The sequence below is a fragment of the Heliangelus exortis genome, chromosome 7, assembly GCF_036169615.1.
Source record: "Heliangelus exortis chromosome 7, bHelExo1.hap1, whole genome shotgun sequence".
Taxonomy (NCBI): domain Eukaryota; kingdom Metazoa; phylum Chordata; class Aves; order Apodiformes; family Trochilidae; genus Heliangelus; species Heliangelus exortis.
The window spans coordinates 28,449,569-28,459,015 of NC_092428.1; the positions used below are offsets into that span (position 1 = coordinate 28,449,569).

Here is a 9,447-nt window from a genome sequence, read left to right on the forward strand (position 1 = left end):
TTTGCAGTAAATCTTGATGATTGTTCTTCTAAACATCTGTCTATCCTTTTTTGTGAACCCAATGTGAACCCAATACCCTTTGGCAAGGATTTTTCCTGCTACGTGAGTAACCATCCTGTTTTATTTGTTTTCAGCCAGGTTTCTACTTGTTTCAATTGGTGGTTCCCCATTCTGGTCCTTAAAGAGGTTATGAAGAGTTGAACCCTCACCTTCTCTCTCTGGACCATCCATGAGTTGGGATATACTTCCCACAGTTATTGTTTGTATTTTTTTCCTGGCCAAACACACTACCCTCATATCAAAACCATATCATTCCTCAGATCAAAACCACCCACACCTTCAGACATCCTTGTTGATGCTTGAAATTTTATCAGTTTTAATATGTGTTGTCCAAGGCCAGGGTGCAGGAATTGCATTGGCTACTCCTGCTATGGGCAAATCATGGGTTTGTATAGTAGTACTTAGATACCCAATGTATTAGTCTCTATTTTTAACTCATAATTTCCAACATATGCTTTGCCAGTTATTGGGCTGGTGTGTCTGTGGTGGGGCTACCTTGTACCCCCAGACCTTGCTGCTGGGTGGTGCTGGTCAGCCCAGAGCCCATCACCTTTTGTGTGAAGTTAGGATTGCTTATTCCCTTTTACATGTGTCTGCTTTTATCTGCCATTTTATTGCTAGGTATCCTCAGGTCCTCCTACAATTCCAGTCTGTTCTCAGTCTTACAGGTCTTAATTCCTTCGTGCCATCAGCAAATGGTTTCACCTCCTGGTTTGCCCTTTTTCATGGTCATTTGAAAACCTGTAGAACAGCAGAGCTTCAGCACAGACCCATGCAAAACCACCTGTGATCTCCCTCTGACCCTTGTCCATCTCTATGAATCATTTATTTCTTCCTGTGAAGACTGTCTCTCATGTCATAGCTATTTAATTTCCTTAAAAACATTTGGAAGGGCACTTTGTGGCAATTTCTTTAGAAATCCAAGTAAACTGTCATTTTTTCTATCACTCTACAAAACTCTTCAAGAGAAGCAGCTTTGCGTTTCCAGCATGGAGCATCCCATTGCCTCCAGCCACTTCCCTTTTCCAGCTGTCCCTGTGACTTCTCAGTGTCCCTTGCCCCTCTGCTAAGGACACTAAACCTAAGAACATTATCTCTAAGTACAGCCTCTCAGGAAGTTCTGTTGCTTTTGATTAATTATGAATATTAGCAATTTTCTTTCAGGTCAATGAGAAAAACAAATAAATGACTGCAATAACAGGATTTATAAATCTGTGTTCAAAAAGCCAGATGAAGTCAATGAGGCAGATAACCAGAAAAAGAGAAAGCAAACAGGCTTATTTTTGTCTTGAAAACTTCTTTTCTATAGTGGAGGCTTCCATATTGATGAGCATATGATATCTTGTGATCCAGTTTGCTAAGAGTTTGACCCAGAAGAAATCACTGTAACCATGCAGGATTTCTTTGCAGTATGGACAAGGCTGTTTTAATTTTTAATGAAAGACTCCTAGAGATGAAATATTTAACACCTATTTCTGTAAAGTCCATCTCCCCTTATGACCATAAGTAACATTATGAAGGTCAGTGATGCTGCTCCTTTCTCCAAGTGCTTTAGAGGGATGGATGGGAAGAGAGGTTTCATTTTTAAAACTTGGTATAGTTTGCAAAGATCACTAACCTTGAACTGAATCCTGCAGTTGTTTTTTGTTAAGGTGAGTGGGGGTTTCAATTGAAAGGAAGATTTCAATGAAGTAAGAGCCAGGCAAAACTTTATTGACTCTAATTTGAGAAAAATCCTTTAAAATTCAAAAGAAGCCCCTTACAAAGTATACTTGGTATACAGAGAGAGATTCTTTAAGGCATCTGAAAGAGAAATTAACTGTCATACAGTCTGCCCAGAGGTAACAATTAGTGCCAACCCTTTCTTTTGATTGATTTTGAATTTCCCAGTTAATTTCTGGGAGAAATCTTTAAAGAAATCTATTCCTTTCACTGTGCATTTTCCCTCTGGGGAGTTGGAAATGTTTCCACTGTATCAATGGAAAACTGCAGTTCAGGATGAGAAACTTTCACCATGAGTTGGCTCCAGTGGAAACCCACAGAAGGTGGTGATCTGTGTTCATTGCAGCACTGGCTGAGCAGTGTTAATTCAGGGATAGAGAGCAGTATCATCAACTGAGAAATATTTCAAGGCTTGATTAGTTGTGCTCCTTTTCCACTGGGACTCCAGTGTTTTCACTTATAAAGACATGTGATCTGAAAGCCTGAGGCAGAGCAATCATTGTTTTCACATGAGAGGCTATTCTAGGATGCAAAAGCTTTCACATCCTCATCCTTCTTTCTAAAAGCTGTGTCTTTTCCAAAAAATTAAAAAAAAAAAACAACCCAAAAAAAACCCCAAACCAAACCAACAAACAAAAAAGTTATCTGAGGATGGCATCCACATCGCAACCTCTGAGAGGTAAAAGGGCATGTAAAAAAATATTTTGGGCAGTGTTCCCTCATGCCTGCTTCATTCTGTCTCTTGTGATCTATGCTTTTCTTGGGGCTCTCATGTTTTCCCACATTGAAGGTAACCGGAAGGTCAATTTAAGTGAAGAATATAGAGACTTTCTGCAGCAACTATGGAACATCTCCAGAAATTTATCAGGTATGTACTGGCATTTCAAAAGTACTTAGCTGTACAGGGGGTTATTCATTCTGTTGCTTTCTGAATTATATTTTTGGCTTTTAATGCCATCCTTTAACACACCAACAGCTGAACCTACAAACAGGATTTTCCCTCTGCCTGGCTACTGACTGCTGGTGTTTGCTTGTTTTCCTTAGCTGTCATTTTTGACTGCAAGCTTCCCTGGTCCCTCTGCTCCTGCCTGCAAAGACTTTTCCTCTTACATCTCCCTTTTCCCAGCTCTGAGCCCCCCTACCAGACCTGAGGCAATGGGATGCTCAGATGAAGGCAGGTGCTGCACTCTAGACCCAGTGATGCTGATGGAGTGGGGAGAGGGGAGGAGAAGGGGTGGAAATCCTCCTGGATCTGTGTTAAGATTATCCCGTGGGCTTGGAGTTTCTTTCAGGAAGCTCTGCTGACAGGATGATGTGTTTGGGACTACAGTCCCTGTAGCTGATGTCCTTTCAGGCAGAGCTCAGCCACGGCAAGGAGGAACAAGGGGTGTGGGGATTCACTGGACAGTGCCACCCATGTGGTTTGTATCAGTCACCTACTGATGACCCCACATTTCTAAGTGTCTGTGGGTCAAAAGAAGGTTAAATTCCTGGGGAGTCCAAAATGAAACAGGACATTCAGGCTGGAAGCTGAATATTCCATCTTCCTGTACTGCTTCTTCATGCATATATTTATATCATATTTTGACTTTGTTGGAGCAGAGCTTGTTTATTCCTAGTTTTTTTGATTTTTAATTCATCAAAGACACTGGACCCACCTGATTTTTTCAGGGGTGAGGGGAAGGAGAGGGTGGGGTGAGTATTTTTATCTTCTAAAAGAATATGAGCAAATCCTCAGCTGGAGTAAAGTTCCCTGGGATAACAGGCTGGCTGCTCCTTGAGGCTGCAAACACTCAGTGTATCTCCTGTTGCTGTAACAGATAACATGACAGAAAATGAGGAGACATTTAAGGAAGAAATCCACACACTGCTCAACAGAGCTGAACGAGACTGGTTTGTCAATCCAAAAGATATTTGGACTTTCTTTGGGTCTCTCTTTTTCTGCTGCACAGTATTCACAACTGTGGGTAAGTTCAGAGCTAAAGTAACCCCCTGCACAATCACCTGCTGCTTCCTCTGATGCCTTTCTTCCAGGGAATGAAAACAAATAAGGAAACAAACCCCCAGACATCAGCAAAAAACAAGCAAAGAAACCCACTCCAAATCCATTTGAACTTTTCTTCTGAGTACTGAGTCTGTGAGGGGTTCTGCAAACACTGCTGGCAGAGATGCAGCTGAGCCAGAGGCCAGTCAGATTTTAGTAATTAGTGATGGTGCTTGGTAATTAGCTGCATCATTACATGCATAGTGTAACATGTATGCATGTTATATGCATAAAACTTATCCATATGTTGTCCATATACAACATGGACCCAAAACTAATACATTACAGTAAAAAGAAAGCACCTATTTCCAGTCAGATCTTCTTCCCACTATTGTGTGTTATGCTGGGTACTCTTTTCTTCACTGGAAGAGGTAATTCATTATGGATAAATTGTGTTTCAGTTTCTTCCCTGTTACTTATGTTTAACACAGCTGTGCAAATCTGTGGCTGTATACTCAACCATGCTGCTTTTGTTCATACTTCTCTGGGTTCATAGCACATGGAGGTGTTTGAGTCACACCTCTGAAATTTTTCATTCTGACTTTATATTTCAGAGGAGGACCTGGATCAAATAGGAACACCTGCTCTGGTTTTGGCTCCCTCTGCATTGCTAAATACAACTCTTCACATCCTTTCCCAAAGCTGCTTTTTGTCCCTTGAATTGTTTCTCAAATTCTGGCACTGACTAAATGTGTCAGAATCAAAACTTTTGGGCAATAGTTCCACAACATTATATCCAACTGCAAAGGCATTTCTCCAGGGCGTGAGGAGATACTCAAGAACCCAGCAGTGAATATTTCCTAGTACAAACACAACAGCCTGGGAGGTTTGAACGAGGACATTTCATCAGAAAGCTTTGACTACAGCAAACAGATTAGAAAACATATTCTTGAAAATCTTTAGCCTAGGTATACCTACCCCTCTCCATTGACACAGGACTTTGCAAATGCCCCCATACACCCTATTTGTTATTTCTATTTTGCCATTGCTGTTTCTAAAACACAATTATTTCAGGTGTTCACAGCACTGAGCATTGACACAGTTCCTCAAGCTTTGAGCTGAGGGTTGGGGTCAGTAGGAAACCTGGAATATTGGTTGCCAGTAGGTGGTTCTGTCCAGTGTGTTGGGTTTGTTATTTGCAGCATTAGGGACTGATAAATCACTTCAGGTGAGAGTCAGCTCAGGTATCTGGAACTATCTAGGAGAAGTAAGACATTTAGTCTGAAGATGGGTGCTCTGAACAGCCCTCTCTTCACTGCCTATGGAGGCTGCCTAAGAGCTCCCAGCTGGGCTGGATTTCTGGATAGCTAAATATAAGCTCTGGGTAAGTTTTAACTCTTGAAAGTGCACAAGGTATTTTTAATGCATGGAAACAGAGAAAGAAAAATAAAAAAAAATTACTCTATACAGTAGCTACAATAATTAATCTTCTTTGCTTCCTTCAGTAGTAAGGATGAGCGCTCCCAGCTAACCAGTGGGAAACAGAGTGACAGAGAATAAATAGTTTTTCAGTGTCTCACAGCAAAGAAAGAGCCATGGTTGGATTCAGACCAAAGGCTATGGCAGCCATGAGTGAAAACAAACATAAATGGCAGAAGAAAATGGCAGAAACCATACATCAGCATATAAACTGGTAATCTTACAGGATAAGTACTTGCCCTGAAAGATCATCTCGAAAAGGACAATATTTCTGGAGGGAGAGAAGAAATGCTCTATGTCTTTTTGGAGAATGAAAAGAAAAATGGGTTTTACAATTTAATACAGTTAATATAATGCTGATGTTGTTTCCCACTATAATGGAAAAGCACTAATGTACAATTTAAATTTTAAATATTTTAGAGGAAGGAAATACAAACACCCAAATTGAATTAAGGGAAAGGGCATGTCTCCTCCTACTATTTTACATATCATAAAGGTCCCACCAAAAAGGGTGATATTTCCCTATTTGCTGTAATTGATATTTTTAAAGCTTTAGTACTCCAGTATAAACATGCATTTCCTCGTGGGATAAACATACCGGTCCTCACTCAATCCTTTGATTTTCTGAGTATATTTAAGAGTCTGAAAATTATGAAGCTTGTACAAACCCAATGTCCATAAAACACACACCATCAGGGCAAGGTCTGCTAAACCAGGGACAATTTCAAGCTCTGCTTTTAACTTACCATTCCTCAGAAGTAGTTTTGGCAAAGAAATGAAGTTTGAGGTACGGGTTTCATTGTTCCAGTCAGCTCCTTAGTGCTGAAACTGTCTGAGTTTCAAAATTCAGAGCATCATCCAGATCCGAATCTTCCCAGGGCTGAGGGAGTTTCATCCCCACAAGTCACTTGGTCCTACTGGAGGCTTGTGAGAAACCTCCTAGTCCCTCGTCTTCCCCCTAATATCAGCTCTTATCTCTCTCAGCTTCCCTGAAAGAGGACCCACAGGACCAAAACCTCTCTTACTGTCTTGTCTTCTGGATCCTTCTTAACCCAGATGCCCAGGTCAAGAAATCTTGCTGACAATGGTGTCTACCAGGGCAAAGGCTCCACACTGATCTTAGATTGATCCAAGCCTTTGGCTTCTCCTTCCTAAATATCCTCCTGTTGTCAGGCAGTTGAGTCAAACAGCTGAGAAGATGTAGATAAGGTAGGAAGAGTTAATTCAACAGAACTTCAAACCTCCAAGTGCTTGAACGGGTGGGATTTGGTAACTGGGATTTGGGGCTCAGAAATTCAAAGCAAAGCCAAAAAGAATGGTATGCTGTGGACTAAAAATGAATTTTTAAAGTTGACAACAACAAAAAGCTCAGAAGACTCGAACGCCTAACAAATCACAATTTTCTCTCTCTCCCTTTCCTTTCTCTTCCTCTCTTTGTTTTTGTTCAAGGCTATGGTAATACCTATCCTGTGACACGGACTGGAAAATACCTCTGTATGCTGTATGCTTTATTTGGCATCCCCCTGATGTTCCTGGTCCTGACAGACATGGGAGACATCCTTGCCACTGTTTTATCCAAGTCATACAACCAGTTCAGAAAACTGCAGTCCAAAATTCTAGCCTCTAAACTCTGCTCTGGGTTCACATGTAAAAAGGGGGATGAACTAGAATCCAGGGCACAATCTACAATAGCCATCAGTGAACGTTTGAATATTATGGAGGTGCTGAAAAATCAGCCAGGAGTTAAAAGGAAACCAATCAAATATCGCAACGCCGAAATTTTTGAAATGTTAATTGCCAGGGAAAATGAACACAAGAGGCCAGCAAGAAATAAAAGCATTGAGAGATGGAGTTCATGTCCTGAACTAACAAGGGGAAAGACAATGTCCCAAGTAATCGAGAATTTTGACAAAATTGGGAAACAGTTAGAAAAATTGGATGTGCCCATTGTATTAATGGTGTTGGTTATCTTTGTGTACATCTCCTGTGCAGCTGCTATTCTTCCAAAGTGGGAAACCAGGATGGATTTTCAAGAAGCCTTTTATTTCTGCTTTATCACCCTGACAACTATTGGATTTGGAGATACGCAACTGGAGCATCCCAAGTTTTTCTTGTTTTTTTCCCTCTATATTATTATTGGCATGGAAATTGTCTTCATTGCTTTTAAGCTGGGCCAAGACCGCTTAATTGGTTTGTATAAAAAGGTGATTTCATTTTGTGGGGAGAATAAGATGCCATCAAAGAAGGTGTATCCCAAATAAGAGCAGTCATTTCTCCTTTACTTGTAAGAACTGCCCACTGCAATGAGATGAAATTGTTCCTGTGCCTTTCTGCCTTGGGCTGGCAGGAGGCATATTTTATTCTCATTTCCTCCGAGAAGAAGCTGCTGTAAAATGGCTGAAGACCTCAGGAGACACTTGCTGAAGGCATCTCCAGGGAGTACTTTACAACAGGGTCCCATCTCCTAAATACCAAAAGAAGATGACACATGATGCAGAGGCAGGAGGCTCTTCCTGATGCTGCTCCTGAGCATCTTTTGCAAAGCTCTGACTTTCTTTCTGTCCTTTCTCCCACAGTCAGCCAGTTTAGGATTCTGTTTTTCAGGACTTGTCCAAGCAAGACCCAGATCATTGTCTGCAGCCAGGGACAGCTTGGTGGTGGCTGTCAATGCTGAACTGTGACAACAGCCACATGGTTCATCAGCAGAGAGTTGGGCAGAGGAAATGTGAGCCCAGCTGCTCTTCTGCCACATAGGCCAAAAAAATTGCAAAATGAAAGGAAGAACATCCACTCTTCCCCTTTTTTCTCCTGTCCAGAAATTATTCAGGAAATTGCTCATCTCTCCAGGGCTGAAACCACTCCATTTGCATTGTGATTTACTGTACTTGTCCTCAGCCCAGAGTCAAGATGTGTCTCCTGGTGGGCAGCTACAGATGTGCTCTTGGGATGGGGGAAGGCACCCAACAAACCTGAAGGTGACTCCAGCTGTGAACCACAGCTCCACCTCTTTGTTGCTGCAGGAGTTTGATGGTCTGGGGACACCAACCCCAGAAGAAATAAGTCCTCGCTCCTCATACAGGGTTTTACTCTGCACAGACTGCTTGACTTCTGAGTGTTCCTTGGCCCTCTCTGCTTCACTGGGTTGTGGTGAGGATCCTGTACTCATGGAGCACATTAATATGTGGTTTTGCTTATATTATTCATAATCTGAGTCAAGCTATCAACAAGAGATAATTTTTTTTATGTCAAAACCTCCCAGCATACACACTCTATAAAAGAAATCACTGACTAATTAACTGCCTCTTACCTTGTAAATTATATGCATGCCCACTGAACGTGAGAAACATTTCTAGATATTAAACCATGCTTGATTATGGTAGAATGTACAGTGTTCTCCATAGCAAATTTGCCATTTGAAGCTGAGGTTTTTGGAATATTTACATGGCATCTTATCTCTCTTACACTCCATGTACATGGTAATGTGTATTCAGTCCTTGTTGATAATTAGTTGCAGTGATGATATGCAAATCAGATAATGACTGATGGTATGTAAGAAAGTGCTTTATAAGAATAACAATAAAAAATACTGTAGTCAGATGGAACGCTGGTTAAATTTTTCATGTTTGCTCTGACTTTGCCTTCACATAGAATTTCCCTCCATTCAGACTGCTCTTGTATTGCTTTATTTTATATTTTTGGATTAAAATCAGGGTACAGCTTTGGACCCATGCCAGAGTTCTCAGAACTCAATGCAAACTCAGATGATTTAATGAATTAATGATCAGAGAACCATGCTTCTTGCTTGTCAGTTTTTTTCCTTGTGATACACCTAATGCTGCCACTATTTGTAGGAACTGCTCTTTATACCATTTCACTATCATTTGCATATCAGTGAGATCTTATTTATGCAGAGGGGTTAATCCCAAGCTCATCCTCTATGGACTGCTCATTGATGTGGTACCTCCACACCTTCACATCTCCTTTATGGATTTAGATAGGGAATTGTGGCTGGACTTGCAGTAAGGATTCTGCACTAGAACATTCTAGTTACAGCCAAGGGATGGCAGTAAACAGCTTTCCTTCATTTAGAATCTGTCAGTTATGATTAAAGTGCATTTTATAGGGGACAGAACCCATCCCATCACCATGACCCTCTGTACAGTGGCAGTGCACCTGCCTCCTTAACACAATGCACAGCTCTG

The 9,447-nt window shown here is 41.2% G+C and overlaps 1 protein-coding gene across 1 annotated transcript; it reads left to right on the forward strand.

Annotated features, from left to right (window-relative positions):
* The first annotated feature begins 2,433 nt into the window (after window positions 1–2,433).
* KCNK18 (potassium two pore domain channel subfamily K member 18) lies at window positions 2,434–7,506 on the forward strand. The gene is made up of 3 exons (XM_071748164.1): window positions 2,434–2,650; window positions 3,603–3,749; window positions 6,695–7,506. Exons 1-3 carry the CDS (start codon window positions 2,434–2,436, stop codon window positions 7,504–7,506), a joined length of 1,176 nt encoding a protein of 391 aa, XP_071604265.1.
* Window positions 7,507–9,447: the final 1,941 nt, after the last annotated feature.

Bases quoted from the DNA above. Each gene is read 5' to 3' on its own strand.
- KCNK18 (XM_071748164.1), top strand. From the start codon at position 2,434: ATGGCATCCACATCGCAACCTCTGAGAGGTAAAAGGGCATGTAAAAAA. The intron at 2,651-3,602 runs GTATGTACTGGC...TTGCTGTAACAG, and splicing joins CATCTCCAGAAATTTATCAG to ATAACATGACAGAAAATGAG. The intron at 3,750-6,694 runs GTAAGTTCAGAG...TTTTTGTTCAAG, and splicing joins CACAGTATTCACAACTGTGG to GCTATGGTAATACCTATCCT.